This window comes from Chiloscyllium plagiosum, chromosome 18, assembly GCF_004010195.1.
Source record: "Chiloscyllium plagiosum isolate BGI_BamShark_2017 chromosome 18, ASM401019v2, whole genome shotgun sequence".
In the NCBI taxonomy this organism is placed as follows: Eukaryota; Metazoa; Chordata; class Chondrichthyes; order Orectolobiformes; family Hemiscylliidae; genus Chiloscyllium; species Chiloscyllium plagiosum.
In genome coordinates this window covers 24,680,737-24,704,213 of record NC_057727.1, presented here as the reverse complement: position 1 = coordinate 24,704,213, position 23,477 = coordinate 24,680,737, and the positions used below count along the sequence as shown (strand labels likewise).

At 39.8% G+C, this 23,477-nt stretch overlaps 1 protein-coding gene across 1 annotated transcript in view; it reads right to left on the bottom strand.

Annotated features, from left to right (window-relative positions):
• The window catches only part of cfap92 (cilia and flagella associated protein 92 (putative)), a gene marked incomplete at its 3' end in the record, with an annotated part of 80,342 nt that overhangs the window by 48,679 nt on the left and 8,186 nt on the right, over nucleotides 1-23,477 (bottom strand). Inside the window, exons 5-8 of the mRNA XM_043708634.1 lie at nucleotides 19,098-19,302; nucleotides 18,111-18,230; nucleotides 12,580-12,652; nucleotides 8,091-8,194 (exon numbers count right to left, since the gene is read on the bottom strand). Of these exons, the coding sequence (XP_043564569.1) occupies nucleotides 8,091-8,194; nucleotides 12,580-12,652; nucleotides 18,111-18,230; nucleotides 19,098-19,302 (502 nt within the window). The remainder of the gene's footprint in view (nucleotides 1-8,090; nucleotides 8,195-12,579; nucleotides 12,653-18,110; nucleotides 18,231-19,097; nucleotides 19,303-23,477) is intronic.

Sequence of the window (23,477 nt, the reverse complement as noted above, 5' to 3'; positions counted from 1 at the left end):
GCTTTGATGTCAAGGACAGTTGCTTTCATCTCCCTTTTGAAGTTCAGTTATTTTAGCCTGGAGTTTATGGCCCTGATGGAACCCAAACCGATCCTCTGTGAACATTTTACAGCTTATCACATGCTGCTTGATAGCACAACTGATGAGTTCATCCATCATTTTACTGATGATTAATAGTAGGCTAATGGGTTGCTAATCCAAGTTGGATTTATCCTGCCCTTCGTGGACAGACCATTTCTGGACAAATTTTCCACATTATCAGGTGATAAGAAAAGTGATAGAGAAAATTGTGAGATACGGAATGAAACACAACCACTTTGTGGTAGTATACAAAGACAGAACTAGGATGGTAATGATTATTTAAAGATAAGAAATTTGAAAGTGTATTTTAAAAATAGATTTCTGGAAGTGTGTTACAGGCAGTAACATTATAAACTCAGCATTCCAATTGTTCTAATGGTCATGGTCAATTCCAAAATAATCCTTTGTTCTATTCACTTAAAATGCAGCTACTGTTTCCTTTCATCTTTACAGTTTCTTTCATTTAAATTGCCTAAATCTTTAACCTGTCAAGCTAAGTGATACTTGCAAGAACTAAAGGAAGAACTCTGAATGGGTCCGGCTCTCCAACTTTGAGCATCAAGAAAGACGTGCAACTTTCCAAATTTTAGAGCTTGGGTTCGGGTTTCACATGAATATAAATTTCAAACCAAATGCATACCCCTGAATTTCTACACTGTCAAATAGTAATATAAGTAAAAACAGAAGACTGACTCCACAAATCAACAAGGTATCAGATTCAATTTTCAAAAGTGAATTAGATATATTTTTTAAAAGAGGAAAACAGCAAGACTATGAGGACCAATCCTATTTCTGTGCCATAAGTCTTTATGATTTGAAGCAGACTTCACGTGATGGGAATAAATTCAATACTTTCCAGTTTTGATGAAAAAGGGCATTTTTCTTGAAGATTTCCAACTTGCACTCATCAAGATGCTCGTAATAACAACAATGGAAAGGAGAACAACATTTTATCCTGAATGTGAAAAGACAGCTGACTCATTGGAAATGGGCTCTAATTGACAGAGGGATTGCCATATGGAATGCACCAACTAGATGATGACTGACAATTAACTGCCGAGCTTTGTTTAATTTTAAATCAGGCACGTTAACACGGTGTGGCACACTTTCACATACTGGAAGCTATATAATAACACAGGACCCTATTTATTATAGACAGAATTAACAAATACACAACTGCACCCATTTCAGTTTATGAAAATAGGGCCATTTCTCAGGATACTGTTTTGACCAACCAGCATCAACCTGCCCTCTTTAAATTTAAAGAAAACTTATGAATATTCTGATGAATGCCAGATGAAAAGCTTCAACAAATGTATCTATTTTGAACAATATTTGAGGTATGTATTCATAACTATTCTGCACTTTATTCATGTGGAACCAATCTGTTCACAAACTTGGTCCCCGAAATGTGTTTCTGATCACTGAGATGATTCACTATATCACTAAGACTGTCTATTTCCACCTCCTCACCTGATTTTACTCCTGCCGTAACCTTCACTGATGTCTTTGTTACTTTCAGTATGGACCATTTCAAGGCAATCCTGGCTGCTCTTCCACACTCTACCCTCCATAAACTTGAGGTTGTCCAAAACTCTGCTGCTCATATCTTAACTTCCACCAAGTCATGTTCATCCTGTTGCTTGCTGACTTACTGTGATTCCCTGAAAGGGACAGCTTAACTTTAAAATTCACATCCTTGTTTAAAATCTGCTCATACTAATCTTTCTCTAATTATTAAATTTCCTGCAACTCCATAACCCCAAGGACTCTGCACTCTCTAATTCTGATACTAAACCTTTGTGTCCTTTAGTTGCAAGGAACTTAAGCTCTAAAATTCCCTCCCTAGAACTCACTAGCTCTCGATCTTGATTTTCTTTCTTTAAGATACACCTTAAAACCTACCTCTTTGACTAAACAGGAGCAAATTAAGCTTTACTTAATATCTCCTTTTGTAGCATGGTGTAATAATGTGTTTTATAACACCCCAGTAATTTCCCTTGGGACATTCTAGCAGTGTAGAGACCCCGTATAAGTTGTTTTGTCAATCCTAGGAACTAAAATTAGCTTTATACTTGTAGTTGGTCCTTTTCTTAATTGTACTTAATTTGCTTACTTGTGAAATGTGGAGATTGGTAAAGGTAACAAACTGGAAATAGTGAGAGCTTTGGGAAACAAAGCAAATCTCTGTACCCTAAACTCACTAAGGTGATTATTTTAACATCTGTTAGATTTTAGTTTGATAAACTATCATATGTCACAGTGCAAATCTGTCAGTCAAAAAAAATGAAACCAGTGTTTCAACTAAAGTCAAGGCACAAAAATAGTAATATGGAATGATTTTGTGTTGAGAATTGGCAAGGCTATGATCAACATCATCTCTCATTGGCTTCCAGTTAGTATTTTTGCATTTGTTGAGATCATGTTGTTTTCTAATAGAATCTTTCCTTGAGGGAATTAGTTAAGTTTCTACAACAACTAGTTTTCTCTTTTAGCAAGATGTTTCAATTGCCTGTGGCATGTTTGACATAAAAGTGAGGATGTGTGCATTGTTAAACAGCACAGTTCATTTATTGCTGCTGGCCAATTTCCAAATGCCACAAGGATTTCTTTATCCAAGTAGTGCAAAATGTTCTTCTCAGAGTTTCAGCTTTTCAGATCCCAATACAATAAAGTAATAAAAGAAAGCTATTTTCCTCTCTACACATTCCTTTTTCATCTTGTCTTATATATTTGTTTTGTAGAAGCTTGCATGTTTGATGATTAATATCTCTTTGAACTCAGCAGTTACTATGTTGCCATTATATAGAAACTATTAAAGATTTTTAAGATATTTTTCATGTTGCCTATAGAGATTTTTCATGAATTACAACTGTCACTCACTTCTTTCTTGACTTTAAAATGGATGAATTCATGGCCAACAGCTACAGGGGAATATAGATAATTATTACATTTACTTGCCATTTTCAACAGTGCCATGGTAATCTGCTGTACTCACTAAGTCCTTTCTGAAATTGAATTTGTCTTGTAAGCTACAATACTGTAACAAATTTATGGAATGCATTTGAGACCATTATTTTCTGAGCAACATTATGAGTGACCAACCAGGGTACAGGCTACTTTAGAAAAAATATTGCAATAGAAACAATTAGTAAGTATACTGTAAAGAACCCTTTGGGAATGATCTTAATACGATAAGATTTCATGTTAATTTTCAGCGACATGATTAAATCCAAGACCAGTGTTTAAAACTCAAATAACACCAATTACAGGTATATGAGATGTAATTTGACTTTGGAAAAATTGAGAAACTAGATGCAAAGATAAAATCACCTCCAATGTTCCAAGTTAGCCTTTGGCTGACAGAAAGAAAGAGCACTTATTTCTTCTAGTTTAAAGAATATTAAACATATATCTTAAGCACTACTTAGTCTATACTAGGAACCTGTTTTGATTTTAAGACTGTACAATTGTGTGCTGCTGACTGCTTAACTCAGGGGAGCCCTCTGTCCCCCTGATCCACAATCAATGAATGTGCTTGTTGTGATTTTTGATTGTTTTTGATATGTTTCAAACTCATTCTGTTTCTCTCTGCTTACGAAAGAAATATGGTGCTGAGTGTCACTCAGTGACTTCCCCACTCACTTTTCCAGATAATGCTGACGGTCTCCTTTCGCCCACTATTAGGACACTAATCATTCAATTCCAGCTTAACTGAGTGTGCTGCAAAGGAGGCTGCTGAGTAAGATAAGGGCCCATGTTGTTAAAGGCAAGGGAGTGGTGTGGATAGAGGATTGGCAGTCTGGCAGAAAGCAGACAGTGTGGATAAAAGAGCCCTTCTCAGGATGGCAGCTGGTGACTAGTGGTGTTCTGCAGAGTCAATGTTGGGACCACAACTTTTCATTTTATGAATTACTGATCTAGATGAAGGAATTGAAGACATTCTGGCTAAGTTTGCAGATGATACAAAGACTGGTGGAGTGACAGGTAGTATTGAGGAGGCAGGGAGGCTGCAGAAAGATTTAGATAGGTAAGGAGAGTGAGCAAAAAACAAATGGCAGATGGAATATGATGTGGTCATTCACTTTGGCAGGTCATGCACTTTGGCAGGAAGAATAAAGGCATAGACTATTTTCTAAACGGGGAGAAAATTCAGATTTCTGAAGTGCAAAGGGAGTTAGGAGCCCTAGTCCAGGATTCTCTTAAGGTAAACTTGCAGGTTGAGTCAGTAGTTAGGAAGAAAAATATAATGTTGGCATTTATTTCGAGAAGACTAGAATATAAAAGCAGGGATGTACTTCTGAGGTTTTATAAGGCTCTGGTCAGACCACATTTAGAGTATTGTGAACAATTTTGGGTCCCATATCTCTGGAAGGAGGTCGTGGCCCTGGGACAGATCCAGAGAAGATTTGATAAAAATCCCAGAATTGAAAGGTTTAACACGTGAGGAATGTTTGAGGACTCTGGGTCTATCCTCAATGGAATTTAGAAGCATGAAGGAGGATCTAATTGAAACTTATAGAATACCAAATGGCCTGGACACAGCGGACATTGGGAAGGGGTTTCCATTAACAGGAGAGACTAAGATCCGTGGGCACAGCATTTGAGTAAAGGCAAGATCCTTTAGAACAAAGACGAGGAGAAACTTCTTCAGCCAGAGTGTGGTGAATCTATAAAAGTTATTGCCACAGAAGGCTGTGGATGCCAAGTCATTGAGTACATTCAAGACAATTATAGGTTCTTGATTGCCAATGGGATCAAAGGTTATGGGGAGAAAGTGGGAGAATGAGGTCGAGAAACTGATCAGCTACGATTGAATGGCAGAGCAGACTGGATATTACAATTGGCATAATTTCTGCTCCTATATCAAAACCAGAAATTGCTGGAAAAACTCAGCAGGTCTGGCAGTATCTGTGGGAAGAATGAAGAATCTGCAAACTTTCGAATATTCTCTACAAAGGGTGCAAGGGAAAAGCCACACAATTATAGGCTGGTCAGTCTGTCTTCAGTAATGAGTAAATCATTGGAATCAATACTGATAGAGACTTAGGCCTGAATTCATGAGGGATAGTCAGTACGGTTTTGTTAAGGGAAAGTAGGTCCTTACTAATCTAATTGAATTTTTTGAGGAATTAGCAAAGAGGAATGATGAGAGAAGTGCAGGGGATGTTGCAAAAGGTTTTAGTAAGGCATTTGGCAAGATCCCACATGGCAAATGGGTCAGAAAAATAAAAGTCCATGGAATATAGGAATGTTGGAAGTTGGGCTAGTGACAGGACAAGAAGGGTATTTGGTGGTGAATTTATTTGTGCATGAAAAGGAATTTCTGATGGCATTCAGTAGGGGTCAGTGTTGGGTCTTGTGCTGTTTGTTGTGTATATTAATAATTTTGACTTAAATGTGGGAGACTCAACTGGGAAACATACACATTACACAAAAATTGGTGATGTAGTTGCTAGTGAAGAGAATAGCTGTCAACTCCAGAATGACATCAATGGCTTGGTTGAGGAGATGGAAAAATGGCGAATGGAATTTAATCCAGAGAAGTGTTTGGAAATGCATTTGGGAGGACAAACAAAGCTATGGAATACATAATAAACAGGAGGATGTTGAGATGGGTAGAGGTAGTGAGGGACCGTTGAGTGTGTGCCCAAAAGCCCTGAAGATAGCAGGACAGGTAGTTAAACAAAGTTTATGGAATGCTTCCTTTATTGGATGAAACACAAAATATAAAATCAGGGATGTAACATTGAAACTGATAAAACAATGGTTAGGCCACAGCTGGAATTATGTGTACAATTACAAGAACACAATTGCTCAGGAGAGAGTACAAAGCAAATTTACAAGAATGTTGTATTTGTCCTCTTTAAAAATCACTTTAGTCCACTAAGGTCTCATATTAAAATTCCAAAACCAAGACCTGTACAACCTAGAAGGACAAGGAGAAGCAGATGCATAGGAACATCACCATTTGCAAGATTCTCTTCAAGTCAAATGCCATTCTGATGTAGAACTATATTGCCATTCACACATTGTTACTGGGTCTATATCCTGGAAATCCCTTTGTTACAACATTGCCAGTATCCTTACATTCAAGGACTGCAGTGGTTCAAGGAGGCACCTCATCCCCACCTTCTCCAAGGTAATTAGGGAAGGGCAGTAAATACTCACCTAGCTTGAAAAGCCCACACCCCATAAACAATTAAAATAAATCAGACATTGGAACTTGACTATCCATATTTACTATGTTTATCATCATCAGAATAGGTGCTGTATGTTTTTAAATAGTGCTGAACAGCATTAACTGGTACTAGCCTTCACAAAACCCCCCTGGAACCCCAACCAAGGCATGCAGTAACACTCAGTGGTACAATCACTATTGGGCTCCATGCTACTATCATAAACTGCAGGTTGCGTAATATTTGCATGGTGCTTGCATCACTTTGAATGAGTGCGGGTCAATTGTACATTTGAAAACCCAGCTTCTACTGACTTACAGAAATGCCCACCAGGTATTCCTCGTCCTGGTGCAAGACCCTAGTGCTTGTTTGAATATTCCTTAAGCTATTCTAAGATGTGCAAGTTAGATGGATTGGCCATGGTTAATTTCCCATAATCTCCAGGGATGTGCAGGCTAGGTGGATTAGCAATGGGGAATGCAGGGTTAGAGGGAAAGCGTAGCATGGTGAGTCTGGGTGTTGGGGGCTGGGGGGGGGGGGGGGGGGGCATGCTCTTTGGAGAATCAGTATGGACTTAATGTCCTGCTTCTACGCTGTAGGGATACTGTGATTATAGTGCTACAAGGAAAAGCAATAGCAAGTCAATGTATTACCAGACTGTTGCATTTTGTATGGATCCCAAAGTGTTAAACAGAAGAGAATATGAAGGAAAGGTCCTTTCAGTTTCCCTAAATTCAATGGTGAAAACTGTGTCTTGCAATTATGCTGATGGTGGTCTTTTAGTGAATGCTTGATATTTGGCAGGGCCTCCTCCTATACTGTTTGTTGACCTCCCTTTAGGGTGTCAGATTCTTGCGCAAGGAGAATGAAAGTGCCCTAGCCAAGTGTTTTTGACATACATGAACCTAATTACTATAGTGTAAATGATAACAGGAAGAAGCACTGTGTGGAGCGGAAAAGGAGAAGACATTGTGGTGGTAGTAGTGGCATTTGAAGCACTAAATCAGAGCAGAAAGCAACTGAATTGAGGTTTGAAAGGGTCAAGGCAAAGGGAGACTTCTCCAGGGTTGTTCAGGAGGTAAGGAAGTTCTACCTTGGAGGTTTTAATAACCTGGTAAAGTTATTAAATATTTTCCATCTCTGCAGTCAGATCCTGGACAAACTGCTAATTGCTTTTTATGTCATATACATACTAATTTTCCATACTGTCCACCAACCATCTGCTTGAAAGAGATTCAACTTTCTTGTGCTTATGCAAGTTCACAGAATCTCCCAGGCTGTATCTGAAAATCTTGCAGTCATCTTGGAAAGCATGCTGAACACAGAATGTTCCCTTCAGATCCACGGCACTTTTTTTCTGGTTTAGTCACAAACAACCCTTCTTTTACTTGTTAAGACCTATGACAACAAACATTTTCCATCTCTTATTTGCCAAGAGGACTGCAGGTGTTGGAGTGTTAGAGTTGAAAAGTGTTGTGCTGGAAAAAGCACAGCAAGTCAGGCAGCATCTGAGGAGCAGGCGGGGGGGGTGGGGGGGGGTGGACATTTCAGGCATAAGCCCTTTATTCTGATATTTCGATGTTTTCTGACCTGCTGTGCTTTTTCCAGCGCCACACCTGTTCGAAGATGCATATGGGGAACTTGTTCTATATCAGCAGGTTACCTGAAACTATGAAGGGATGCAGAAATGCAGATTTCTCCCTTGCTGACTCCTCTCAGCAGTGGTCACTATGACCCTGTTCATCTTCCATCCACTCCCTGTTCGAGATGAAAATTACCCAGAGTCTTCTTTCAAATTAACTTAAATGACATGATATTACCTTCACTTACCTCCCGTTTCTGTTTTGAGAGAAACTCCCTTTGCAGATGGTGTTAAAGTCTTTTTTTTCTTCATTACTTTATTTTGTCTGAGGTGTGCACATGGTTCTTCCTCACTAAATAAGCAATCACATGACAAACTGTATGAAGTTACTAAAATTCAATATACGTTTATTTATTGGAGATGAACTACTTTGTTGAATATTTATTGCACACTGCCATGATGCTTCAATTAACTATTGAACATTATATTGGACATTAGAAACAAATTTGTGTCAGACAGTTAAGCTAAATATCAAAAAAGGCTTCTTTTGAAACCAGAATATCAGGGCTGGGATTAATTGGGACATTTTAAAGAGGTCTTTTGAAAAAGTATAGCCTATTACTAATTCAGACAGCTTCTATAACACCCAGTCTTATATAATCTGTGGCAATGTTGCGACAAATCTCAAACAGTAGATATTACATATTAAATGTCTGTCCTCTGCTGAGTAATAGGAGAAACTATACAACTGGACCTTAACCATGTCATTGCTTAACACAGGCACACTTGCCTTCCTACTTATGCTTAGCATAAAACAAAATACACTGTCATCTGCTTCCTGAAAGCTGGACGACAGAACATCAAACTGCCACAGTGGCAAAAATGAGTTCAGAAGGAATGGACCACTAAATTAATGTGAAGACCACCATGAAACACATCACAGCTCCTGACATCACGAGTTAAGCGAGAAGCTGATCATAAGTTATTTCAGATGGTCTACATAAAAGTCCTGGCACAATTCCTGCAAATATTCTGAACAATTACTTTAAGTATTTGTAAAGGCACAAACAATATTATTTAGCTTTTTGGCAGAATTTACAGTTGGCATTAGAGCTTTGAATTTTGTGGCATGCTCCATGGGATGGTCAACAGATGCCATACTGATACATGCAACTTCTGGTCATGCACGATGCCTAACCAAAACATAGGGCAGGTCCCAGAATACGTAAATGAAAGGGACTGCTCAAGTAATGGACAGGAAAAATAGAACACAGTGTACAATATAATGTAATATCAATCTAAAACCTACGGCATGTTCCGACTGCCTGAGTAGCAAACACACTATGCAAATTAATGGCCATGTCAGAAAGTAGATCTCAGACCATAAATCACAAGCACAGTATGCACATAGACCAAGGGCTTGGCCAAGCTAATTTCTCGATATGGGCCAGAGGCTACGTCCAACTACAATCCAGGGAATTGCCAACAATCAGTTCTTTAGGGCCATCACAAGCAACTAGGGGAATCATCAGTCAGGAAGCTGCAATAACAGACTGAGGGTCTGGTCAATATGTTTAGAGTCGGTTTGTTGAAGTCAGTCAGAGGTCTGGGACAAACGCGATCCTGGATTTTCATGCATTGATCACTAAAGGAGGGAGCAAGGTAGACTCTAGATGCAAAGGGAGGCTTATTGCCAAAAGGTGGTGGGTGCGGAGCAGAGCCACACGTTGAAGAGACAAGGATGGTTAGGGAAGAATAATCAAGCTTTAAGGGTGGAATATGAAATAGTATCGGAGGCATATTAGGCTCCTGGAGAGAGATTGATAGGCATGACCATCGTCGTGCCCTCCACAGAGGGGAGTGCACAAGACCATTAAGTGTAATGTTAGCACTTGGGAGCAAGGAGGAAAGTTAGGGGCAAAATTCAATGTGGTGGGTCTCCATACTACAGGTAGAAATAAACGCTACAGGTGGATGATCATCCACGATCTAGAATGGCAAACAAGGCTGCAGGGTCAACGCAGGCTCTCATATTCTTACATTCTTGTATAAAAGCCTTCAGAGAAAATCTCGCTGGTATTACTGGAAGTTGAGTTCTGGGCTATAACACAAAGCATTAAGAAATGAGTTCTATCAACTCATACTTTTTAAAAAAAATTCTGGGTTGTCTTTAGCAAATTCTTTAACATATTGATTCTGAAACTGCTTGGCCATTACAGTAAGCTCCAGTCATAATTTTGGCAGTGCTCTAGCAGAATGGCAATAAGCATTTGACAACACACCTACGAATTTCCAATACATTCAGCCAGCAACGGAGGCTCCACACCATCAGTACATATTTGTAATTCAGCAAAACATTAATCTCAAACATTAAGTGAACTTTGGATGCTTCCCAGACATCTAAGGGATATGATGATTTTTGGTGCTGAGGCATATTCAGTGAAATGGCCTTTTCAAATCATCATTTGAATCATTGAGGCTGAGAATTTTTTTCTGCATACACCTCCAAGCATCACATAAAGCTAACTTTGACATAGTTTGTGCGAAGATTTGTAGCTCGGGTGCTCGTTGTTGTGGTTCTGTTCGCCGAGCTGGAAGTTTTTGTTGCAAGCATTTCTTCCCCTGGCTAGGCGACATCATCAGTGCTTGGGAGCCTCCTGCGAAGCGCTTCTTTGATGTTTCCTCCGGTGTTTATAGTGGTCTGTCCCTGCCGCTTCCCTGTCCCTGTCAGTTTCAGCTGTCCGCTGTAGTGGTTGGTATATTGGGTCCAGGTCGATGTGTTTGTTGATGGAGTTTGTGGATGAATGCCATGCCTCTAAGAATTCCCTGGCTGTTCTCTGTCTGGCTTGCCCTATGATAGTAGTGTTGTCCCAGTCGAATTCATGTTGCTTGTTGTCTGCGTGTGTGGCTACTAAGGATAGCTGGTCGTGTCGTTTCGTGGCTAGTTGATGCAGACAAGCAACATGAATTCGACTGGGACAAAATTACTATCATAGGGCAAGCCAGTAGCCACGAAACGACATGACCAGCTATCCTTAGTAGCCACACACGCAGACAACAAGCAACATGAATTCGACTGGGACAACACTACTATCATAGGGCAAGCCAGACAGAGAACAGCCAGGGAATTCCTAGAGGCATAGCATTCATCCACAAACTCCATCAACAAACACATCAACCTGGACCCAATATACCAACCACTACAGCGGACAGCTGAAACTGACAACTGGAAGCGGCAGGGACAGACCACTATAAACACCGGAGGAAACATCAAAGAAGCGCTTCGCAGGAGGCTCCCAAGCACTGATGATGTCGCCTAGCCAGGGGACGAAACGTTTGCAACAAAAACATCCAGCTCGGCGAACAGAACCACAATAACTTTGACATAGTTAATTTAAGAAAATAATAAAGAATCTATATCCAGGTACCAGTTATAGTACAGAAACACACATCAGACTTTATGTTGATATAGCTCACAGAGGACCGTATCTCATCATCAAGTCATCTTTTATTTATACATGGAGGGTCCTTGACACTGATCCAGCATCCTCAGAGCCACCTCTCAGAGTGAACAGAAACTCTGACACATCTGTACTTATCCGTCAGCCAGGGCTCCCTGATTGAACCAACTTAACAGCCCCAATCAGAGATCTCCTATTTTATGAGTTCTATCTGGCCGACCTTGTTACAATCACTACATATGTCACATTTTGAATATAGTTGATGTTTGTTCTTGTGTCTTTTGGTAATGGTCTCTGTTTGAAAACTCCCTCCTGTTACTTAGTGAGTACTGACATCAATTTACAATTAATAGTCTCTGAGCATAAATTACAGTTTGTCAGCCCATCATTTTGACAGTTCAACTGTAACGATATAATTTAATCCAGTTATCTTTGGTGAGAACAATGCTGTCAGTGCCAGCTAATCGTGGGAGGTGCTGCATCAGTCTCCTGGCAGCAGTAAATCTTTGTCTGATTAAGTTGGAGGACAGAGGGTGCTGACATAGGATTCCTGGCTACTGGTGGCAGTCTGTTAACTAATGAACCAATTATCCCAGAGCATACTGCAATTCGGTACTAACTCATTGATTAGCTGAGGTCATACAGCTTTCTCAAGCCTCTTGCAGGCCACAAGTTGCCACCAGCTTCCCAGGTAGTGCCCCTTGTTATCAGGCACTTTACAACATTCATGGTACCTGACCACTAATCAGTGGGGAAGAGGGTCACTGGAAACCACCTCTTGGCTGGACTCTGACTTCTTTACCCCAACCTCTCGTATGGTTCTAATCCCACACTCACTCATTTGGTGGATGCACTGTTGGCAATTGACACCAGTCCCAAAAGTACTGACAACAATAAGAAGCTTGGAGTGGCCAGTTACTCTCACTGTGCAGAATGTGTGTCATCAGGATCCTGAATCTCAGGGAAGGCCTCATAGTGGCACTTTATACCTTTGGGCCTCCTTCATGAAACTAATAGAGGTTCCCCACTGGCTCCATGATCTGTGGGCAAGATCCCTATAGGGCCTATCAAATCCCACCCTGTGAGTGTAAAACATCTAAAGCCAAGCCCAAAGTACTGTGGTAGTAAAACACAGTGCAACTGTCTGTAAGACAAACAAAGTTCATTTCAATATTTGATTATTTTTTCATGGGGATAAAGAAATTGGTCTTTGGTGTCTTTATTGTCCAATACACATTTAACAATAGCCTTTAAAGAAAGTGAATGGCTAGTTTACCTTTGTTGTTGTTGAACATGACCGGCAGTTTCTAAATGCTCAAGATTGGCTTGGTCTGATGAGGTGACAGGACCTGTGTAGCATCAATGAAAGAATAGAAGGAAAAAGAATCAATACACTTAAAAAAAAAGTGTTCAAAATAACATGATTAACAACAGCTACCAGATACAGGCGGTCATAGAAAAGCTGAAGGATGTATAGGCCTGAGGACAGAGGCTATACAAAGAACCAGAAGGCATCAGAATAACGAAGGCAGTATTTTTAGAACATCAGCAGAGAGAGCTGCCATCTGGGAATGCTCAAAGAGGGAATCTGGAAGAAAAAGTCTGAGGTTAAGAAGCAGTCAGTCAGGCTGAGCCTTGAATATCTGATACCACTTAATAGGGCGGGGTTGGATGGAGCTGTAATGTGGGTTTGTCACTTCTCTGTGAGGGGCATAGATCTACTGCACTGGGGAAATTACTGACATTTGGAAGCACTTGGACTTAGCCTAGGCTTTAGAAGTATTCAAAGATATGAAGAAGAATTGGAATCTTGAGGTTTAGCAGCAAGTGGAAAACTGGAAATTGACAGCAAAGTAGGGAGTCCTACATTTTTAAATTACTGGAAGAGCAGGTCATTGAGTTTAACAGCGCATGCCCAAACAGCATGTTTGGGCTTTGAAGCAGTTGATGGAGATTCCTGGTGCATGCTGGTACTAGAGAAGGTAATAGTTCAGTAAGACACCTTATATTAAAATGCGGAGACATAAGGAAAAAAACTACTATGGTTTCTACACACAGACTAACACAGAAATAATACTGACAGGTAAATGTCTCAGCTGGAGCATACGGTCTGCAATGTGACAATAAAAGCAAATACAGAGCAAATAATATTAGCAATAATTCTGTTACATGTTGAGCTTCAACTTTCACCAAAAAAGAAAAGCTCAAAATTTAGAAGTTCAAAACAACATCTCAAATTAAGTATTCCAAATCCACAACCAAGTTTTCTGTAACAAGGGAAGGGTTGAGAAGGAAATCTTTTTCAGGATTTACAATGTAAGAAAGGCAACACTATAAATATGCCAATCTTTACTCAGATTATTTTACCAAAGGTTTTAGTTCCATAAATGTTTTTAACCAGCATATTTTGAGATGGATAAAAAGGTGTCACCTCAAACCACAGTATTAAATCTTTGAAATAACTTTATTTGGTCAATATTTTCCCTCACTACTTAATGATAATGTCTCAAAGCATCAGGAATTCTAATCTCATGGTTGAAAAGTCAGGTTTCCTGCTGCAATTATTATCTAGCTTTAAATCCTTTCAGAACTTTGTGTGAATTTGGTAGCTCTGCACACTTCTTAGGGTATCTGCAGGGATGCCAGCTGCTCCTGTTGCAGCCAGCTCTGAATGCCATCTTGTGAAGGGTAGCAGGAGTGCTCCTACCAGATTACTGCCATCCTGAGTCTCTGTCCTGCCCACCCTCTCATTTCTCCCCTCCTCTGGCCTCCAATCCACATCCATACAATCTCCTAATGTCTTGTTCTTACACAATCGTCTGTCACATCCAATGGTCTCTGTCCAGATTGTCCTCCTAACCTAATGCTGTACAAGTAATGACAGACCATGATTTCCTCAGCATCTTCTGACAGCCCATGCAACGTTGGCTCTACCATAATGACGTACCAGGCACAGTGTCAGAGCCTTAAAAATGACAACACCTGGATTTGATAGCTGCTGTGTGGTGCAGAATAATGCCAACAAAACAGGTTCAATCCCAGTGATGGTTGAAATAGTTTTTGGGCCCTAGCTCCTTGCCTTGCCCGATGTGATTTCATGGCATAAGAAACTCTCAGACAACAAAGACACAACATGGAGAGAAAGAGAGAGAATAAGGTGTCTAATGGATGGATCTCCTATTGCTTTTGCTCATTGCTTGATTCACCACATTTCACAATGTAGGGATTCTTTCCACCACATTCTAGCAATAGGTGTAGAATATCACATAACACAATTTATTATTCTGCTACTAAAAGTAGAGCTCTATACACTTGCACACACAAAACCTGTGAATGTTTGAAGAGGTTTTCCCAATTCATGCTGGACATTCTGTGAAAAACATACTTGTCCAGAGTTTCTGTAAATTTGCCAAATGTGCAGCAGACAATCAAGATATAAGCTACAGAAATTCTCTCTCATTTAGACAATTTCTGTAAATGCTTCTCAATTAAGTGTAATCGCTTTTCAGATTACAAGTCAGTATTAGGTCTGGTTGGAGATCCTTGGAGGTTTCATCACATGAACTTACAATTCCAAGTACTCTGCCCAGTAATATACCATCTTTTTCTGATATTTTTTAACTAATCATCATAATTGTTTAAGGCCTTTCTTTAAGGAAAAGTAATTTTTTCACTGTCCCAATTTTTTCTCACAGTTGCTTGGAATAGTACTGAAGATTAACCTCCAATTTCTGGAAAACAGGGGACAATCCAAAAGGTTTGACAATCTTAAGTTAGTGTCCTTATTTTCTAGTCCCTTTTTAAACTATGAAAGATAATGTCAAATAAGGAGCTAAAGTATTCCGATTCCAATATTTTCCTTTTCTGGAAGAGTACCCATTCTGAATGTGTATTAGTGTAACAGAGATGAAGATTTTTAAAAAAAACTTTGTCAGCAACTGCGCCTGGAACAGACATTGGAAAGAAGATTTGTTAGAAACAAAATAGCAAAATTTCACCTAAGTGTGGGAGAAAGCATGTTAGGTGGTAACTAACATGCCACTCCCACTGGTCAGAGAAGTCACAATCACACTGATGGGCGAGCAAAGGAATGTATCTCACCCTATCACAGCCTTCAACACTGGGGATTCTGGTTGCCAGCCTCTCTTCTAGGTCCTAAAATCTACTGGTTGAGGCCTACTCCTCTGGGAATCCAATGGTGAGAAGCTGAATGCCACTGTTCTTCTTGGGGGGTTGGGTATTGCTAGGGACGTGAGGGGACGGTCAGCGATATTGGAAATAGAGTGGCTTCAGACGCCATGCCCTTGCCTGCCATCTGTGCTTCCAATGGTCCTAATGATGACTAACTGAAGATGTCCTTTAACTACCACCGTTTCTGTCTGCAGGGGGAGGTAGGTGACTGGGAAGATGACAAGCTGAGACTTTTAAGTGGCCATTGAGTACTAAAGGACTTAATTGATGGCAAATCAAGAAAATTGCCCATGGACCTTCTTACCCAGCACTTAATTGCTAGTGTGGCATGTACAGGAGTGTTGCTGTTATCAACTTGCCCAATATCTCCCTTTCTCACCACCTTTCTTGTTCCCTCTGGATAGGAGAAAACCACATCTTCTGAACTTCATCCCAAGATTCAAAGATGATGATTGTGGAATTGTATATGTTTAAGCAATGCAGGAATGTGGCATTGGAATATTAGCAGGGGACTAATAATCCAGAAACCCAGACTAATGTTCTGGAAACATGTGTCTGAATCCCACCATAGTAGATTGTGCAATTTGAATTCAATAAAAATTTGGAATTATGAACTTACTATCAATTGACATAAGCAACCATCAGTTCATTAATGTTCTTAAAGAAAAGATATCTGCCAACCTTACCTAATCTGGTGTACTTGTAACTCCAGACCCACAGCAATATTGTTGAGTCTTAACTGCCCTCTGCACAATTAAGGATAAACTTTAAATGCTCACCAAACCAGTAATGCCCACAACCCATGAATGATCAAAAAATGCAATATGTATTTTAAATTAGGTGGTAATTGTGTTTGTTCATTTTCAATTAATCCTAACTTTGCCAATGTAGTTTATAACTACCAAAATCTACTTTCCAGAATCCTTTAATAACATTGGTTATGAGATTTTCTTTTGTCTCCAATATCAACTCGAAATCTCAATCGTTAAAACTATCCTTAAGCTTGAAAAGGTTTGAAATACCAAATGTAGGGTATAACCAGCAAAATGTGAGGCACTTCCTCTTGAATGCTCAAACTTTGAGTTTTTAATAAACAGACTTATTTGCCTTGATGGTAATCTCTCCACGGTGGGTAGAGTTAAAAATTTTAAGTGCAACACAAAAATCAACCTATCCATTTTCACAGCAGTGTATTTCATGGCGTCCATGTATTCTGTCATGGAGAGGAGGAAGGTGCAGTTGATATATTTAAAAGGGGACACACTGTTCAATTTATTGGTTTATTTATATGGGCTTAAGCAGCTTGATAGAGAATGGGAAGTAAGAGCTACTGGCTTGACAAATTAACGGCATTTTATATTGTAGGCCAAAATATTTTGTAGTGCTCCTCCCAGCATCTTGAAGCCACTCCTCGAACAATTGCAGCCTCCCTCTTCCCACTGCCACGAGAACTGCCTGGTCCCCTCTTGACTCTGATGTCCTCGCTTTTCGCCTCCAGCAGATGTCATCCATTTCCCAATCTTCAAGTACCAGCCAGCCCACATTGCAATTGTAGCTGACACCTCCATCTCTCACATCCATTCAAATTGCTGGCTTCCTCTTTCTCCTGTTTACTAGGAACCATCCCCAAGAGTATCCAGTTATGGTCTACCACTCATTTCCTGTATGGCTATTTGGCTGACCAGAAATGTAAGAGATAAATTGTAACAAATTCTTCCCTCTTAGGTAAATATGTAAAATCCTATGGCACTTATCGAAAGAACAGGGCGACACAGTGTCTCAGTGGTTAGCACTGCTGCCTCACAGCAACAGGGTCCCAGATTCAGTTCTAGCCTTGGGTAACGGTCTGTGTGGAGTTTGCACATTCTCCCCTAATCTACGTGGGTTTCCTCCGGGTGGTCTGGTTTTCTCCCACAATCCAAAGATGTGCAGGTCAAGTGAACTGGCCATGCTAAATTGCCCATAGTGTTAGGTGCATTAGTCAGAGGGAAATGGGTGTGGGTGGGATACTCTTTGGAGGGTTGACGTGGACTTGTTGGGCTAAAGGGCCTGTTTCCAGGAATTTAATCTTATCTAATCTCCTGGTGCTCTAGCAAACTAGCACTCATTCACCACCAATAAAACAGACTATTCGGTCATCAAAATCATTGCTGTCATGGGGTCTTAGTATGTGTCTTTTGTCTGTTGTATTTCCCTACAATAAAGTAGTGACAACATGTCAAAAGTATTCCATATGGTGCAAACTACTTTGAGCTATCCTGTGGTCACAAGAGATCCTATGTAAAATTGACTTATTTCTTTAAGTGCTTCACCAGAGACATTCACTGATGATGTTACCTAGCATGGTGACAAAACATTTGAAAACAAACCTTCAAGCTGAGCAAGCTAACTTACATACTGAAAATCTATTTTTTTTTAAGAAAAGGAAAATGAAATGTTACCTAACAGTTCATTGAGTTGCAAAAGAAAAACACCATAATCCTACCTTTAAAAAAAAGCCTTGCTATTTCCATGGCCTAAAGGGATATTTTGATAGATGCTGGGCTTTCCGAGCCCTTTCATTTCGTTTAAGTACACCATCCAGCATCAACCATGACACTATCATCTGATTCTTACCTTCTCCAAGCTTTTGAGAGAGATCTTCAGGGTGTATATCATGCGTTTCTTTATAGGTTGTCAAGAGAGGACTGTCTTTTAACAGTTTTAACTGCTCCTGAACCAAATGTTTTTCTTCATCTGCCAAAAGAAAGATTAATCAGTTATCATTATTGTGGTGTTGTGATAATGAGTGCCTTGTTCATTTACCATACACCTTATGACACAATTCTTGCCCTGACAAATTTTTTATTAGGATATGAAACAGAATTTTGTTTTCCATGTAAGGAGAGTAAATGAGAAATGCAAAATCTAACTGATATTTTCGAGTGAATTCTTAGCCCTCGATTTTGTGATTACTTTGAAGGCACAGCTAAGAAACAATTTTCACTTTAAAGCAAAATATATTGCTGAGCCTATCTACTGGACAACCAAAGTTATTTTTCACCCATTTTGTTAATTGCAATGGAACATTAGCTAACAAAAAATATTTTATCTTTGACAGTGTTAAGATCCAGTCTATTTCTTTTTGTAAATCCAACCACCTCACTAGAATCATGCAAGTTCAGGTATTTAGAAATTAAAATGGACTACTAGATCCAGCACATATTAATTATAGCATTCACATATTAACATTAGCTCTATTAATGATAACATTAAAGCAAATTACATTTTTTTGTATTCAATGATTTAAGTTTTTTGTCAAATGTGGTCTCCCATTAAAAACAGATAATTATACATTAGAAACAAAACAGAAATTGCTGGACAAACTAAGCAGATCTGGCAGTACCTAAGGAGTGAAAGCAGAATTAACGTTTAGTTGTAGTTCTGAAGGAGGGTCACTGGACCCAAAACATTAATTCTGCTTTCTCACCACAGATGCTGCTGGACATGCTGAGTTTTTCCAGCAATTTCTGCTTTGGCTTGATTTCCAGCATCCGCAGTTCTTTCATTAATTAGTTGTTGGACATGTTCAAACAGGAGAACATCTCACAGCCTCCTACTCACCCATATTTTTGCTCTCCATGAAAAGACGTAAAGCCTTGGGCCGATCAAACTTTGCCTTGGAGCTCACTTTATCCTTGTTGTCCCATATATGAAGTGTCATCACATAAGAGCTAAGTTTTAACAGTATTTCTTTAGTAACTGGCAGCTCCACACTATGACTGAAGACCAACCACATTTGTTCACCATCATACCATGACTTCAGAACCTACATATGTTGCAGTGAAAGGAATCATTTTAAATATACCTTAAGTGTATCTCAGTAAAATTGCATACATTTGTAACTTTTTGACGATAATGGATAGATGGGGGAAATGCTCCCTATTTTGTTATGGTATGCACAGCCTTTTTTTTTGTTTTTTTATAAAATATTTTTATTTAGAAAAAGTAGATTTTTAAATATTACAACAAATACAAAACAATGCAATTCAAAACAGTATAAAAACAGTACAAAATTAAACCCAAATAATAAAAAGAATTCCCCAACCCACCCTCCTATGCGAATGTATAAACATATATAGAGAAGTATAAAATTTTAAAAAAACCTAAACTAGCTATTTAACTAACTAAATAAATACCTAACAACAAACAAATAAATAGTAATAACTCAGCCTAGCCAAACAAAACACTCATACATTAACAGTTCCACCTCCCTGGATATTGGACTCATGAAACACAATCATTATGGCTATATAAAAGCCCTTGTTAATGTGGCAGATAAATCTGTGTCCAGGTATTTCAAAAAGGGTTGCCATGTCTTGTAAAAATTCTCAGTTTTGTGGTGTACCATATTTGTGAGAAAATCCAGGGGAATATGCTCCATAACAATCTTCCGCCAACCCGACAGGCCTGGGGGGTTTTCTGATATCCAACCTAGCAAGATATTCTTCCTTGCATAGAATGTAAGAATATTGAAAAGTTTTTCCTTATGCAAATCTGTAGGAAATACAATGGGTAGGCCCAAAAGGAGCGAAATAGGGTCCTTCTCCAACCCTACACCTAAAATTCAGTAAGTTTGCAGATGACACCAAAATTGGTGGTAAGTGGACAGTGAAGAAGGTTATCTCAGATTACGAAGAGATCTTGATCAATTAGATCAATGGGCTGAAAAGTAGCAGATGGAGTTTAATTTGGATAAATGCGAGGTATTGTATTTTGGTAAAACAAACAAGAGCAGTACTTATACAATTAAAAGTAAAGCCATGGGTAGTGTTGTAGAACGAAGAAATCTAGGTGTTCAGGTACATAATCCTTTGAAGTTTGCATCACATACCGGTACAGTCAATAAATAGGCATTTAACTTGCTTGTCTTCATTGCTCAGGAAGTGGTGGATGTGGGTACAACATTTAAAAGATATTTAGATAAATAGATGAACAAGAAACATTTGGAGGGATGTGGGCCAAATACAGGTGGTGGGACTAGTTTAAAGCTGAAAATGTGTTGCTGGAAAAGCGCAGCAGGTCAGGCAGCATCCAAGGGACAGGAGAATTGTCGTTTCGGGCATGAGTCCTTCTTCAGGCTCATGCCCGAAACGTCGATTCTCCTGTTCCTTGGATGCTGCCTGACCTGCTGCGCTTTTTCCAGCAACACATTTTCAGCTCTGATCTCCAGCATCTGCAGTCCTCACTTTCTCCTGAAAACTTGACATACCCACTAAAGGTGTAAACAAAGATATTTTGCCAATATTACCTTCCCTCTGCCAAATTGCCCTCCATGCTTTAACAGTATTGATGACTATTGGGTTATGGCAATATTCCCTAACTGTCCTCACTTTATCCAAAAGCAGCAAACTGGTAAGGGGGCACCTTGCCTGGGAGACTTCAATATATAGCCATATTGAAAGAGGGTCCCCACAAACCCAATCACTTATATAGGTCAAAAGCGAGCTTAATTGGTAATTTTTAATGTCCGGAAGGTCTACTCCCCCGCAATCTGTGAAGCAACTGCAGTTTGGCTAATTTAATGAGGGGCCGTGTATAGTGCCAGATAAAGGAGCTGAACCAACTGTTCAGTCTCTTGAGTGTTTGTTTATTGAAAATCAGGGGGAGCATCCGAATAGGGTATAGCAAACGAGGGAGAATATTCATCTTAATAAGCACTATCCGACCCAACCATGAGACTGGAAGTGCCTCCCATCTTTGGAGATCTTGTTTAATTATTTTCAAATAATTGAGTAAAATTGGCTTTGAACAGCCAATCCAGAATTGGAGTAATGAATATACCCAAATACACAAAACCCCCATGACCACCCAAATGGGAATCTATAGTCACTCTCAACAGCCAACTCTTTCGTAAGACCACCCATAGGCATAGCCGCTGATTTAGCAAAGTTAATCTTATACCCTGAAAAAGCACCAAACGTGTGAATGCATTGTATCAGGCAAGGCACTGAAACTGCTGGATTTGTCAAGAAAATTAGAACATCATCTGCATACAGCGAGATCTTATGTAATTTTGACCCCGCTTCTGGAGCTGATATATTGAGATCCCCATAAATAGCCTCTGCCAACGGTTCAATCACCAATGTAAAAAGTAATGGTGAAAGGGGACAGCCATGCCAGCTGCCCCAGAAATATTAAAATTGCTTGATCGTACCCCGTTGATAATGACNNNNCGCCCAGACCAAACCGGTCTAGAGTATAGAAAAGGTACAGCCACTCAACTCGGTCAAATGCCTTCTCTGCATCTAAAGAAATCACCAATCCCTGTATTGACTGCTGTTGGCATGCTTGAATTACGTTAAGCAGCCTCCTAACGTTATTGGAGGATCTGCAACCCTTTATGAAGCCTATCTGATCCTCTTTAAGAGTGAGATGGGCCTGTATGAAGCACAGTCTTTCGGATCCTTCCCTTTTTTAAGGATAAGTAAAATATTGGCCAATCTCAGAGATGGTGGGAGACAAACATGACTGTATGAATCATTAAACATATTCAGCATTGGGCCTGACAGTATACTTATAAATTCCTTATAGAATTCACTGGGAAGTCCATCAGGATCGGGCGCCTTTCCACTCTGAAGCTGCCTCACAGCTTCCTGCATTTCTTGCTCTGATAATGGGGCATTGAGAAAGGACTGATGTTCGGGAGTCACACCCTGGAGCTTCAGATCTCTAAAAAAGGATTCCATTTTGGCCTAATCCCTCCTCACAATTCGCAGACTGATATAACTTAGAGTAGAATCTCTGGAACGCCACATTAATCTTTTTAGAATCACATGTTAGGTTCCCAGACCCTTCCCTAATTGTTGTAATGGTTTGTGGGGCACTTCTCTTTCTGGCAAGGTATGCTAAGTATTTGCCTGGCTTGTCACCTGCTCTTATAACCTTTGCTTTGCAAAAGCCAGCTTCTTCTTTGCCGTCTGTGTGAGCACGGAATTTAGTGCAGACCGCAGTGCCGTAATCCTCTGTAGTTTGACCAACGAGGGTCTGTCAAAATAGGCCTTCTCGGCTGCCTTCAACCGTGCTTCAAGGAGACGCTGCTACTCACCCTTCTGCCGCTTCTTACTGTTGGAATATGAAATAACTAACCCGCTGGCATAAGCTTTGGCAGTTTCCCAGAGAACAGATGAGCTATCAACCGAGCCTATGTTGATGTCTAGGAATGCCCGAAATTCCCTAGAGAAATACTGCACAAACTTACTGTCCATGAGAATAAAGGGGTCCATTCGCCAGTACCTTGAATCCACTGTAACATCCTTAATTTTAACCATGAGGTACACTGGAACATGATCAGAGATGGCAATATTACCAATCGTACAGGATGCCACCAGATCCAGGGTTACCGCAGGGAGTCAGAAAAAAAAAATCAATCCTCGTGTGGCATCTATGCAGATTGGAGAAAAATGTGAAATCCCTACCTGTAGACCTCCAGACATCCACCAACCCTAATTCCCCACACAGACCCAATAACTGTTTAGTTTGTGCAGAGGGTATCGAGGGACCTTTAGGCAACCTGTCTACTGTGGGGTCCATGAGGCAGTTAAAATCTCCCCCTATAATGATGTGCCGAGACTAGAGACTTATCAGTTTAGAAAAAGCATCTACCAAGAATTTAAGAGGATGAGCTGGGGGACAATAAACATTTAAAATGCCATATTCTTCCCCATTTATCAAGGCTTTAAAAATTACAAACCTCCCATATGTGTCTTCAACACATTCCAACAATTTAAATGAGAGATTTTTCCGAACCAATATAGCCACTCCCCTACTTCTGGTATTAAATGATGAAAAATAAACTCGGTCAAAGCCAATCTGCTGTAATTTCAGATGCTCCTTGTCATCCAAATGTGTCTCCTGTAATAAAGCAATATCCATCTTCTCCTTTCTAAGACTCAAGAGTACCTTCTTCCTCTTAATTGGTGAGTGACTTCCCTTGATATTCCA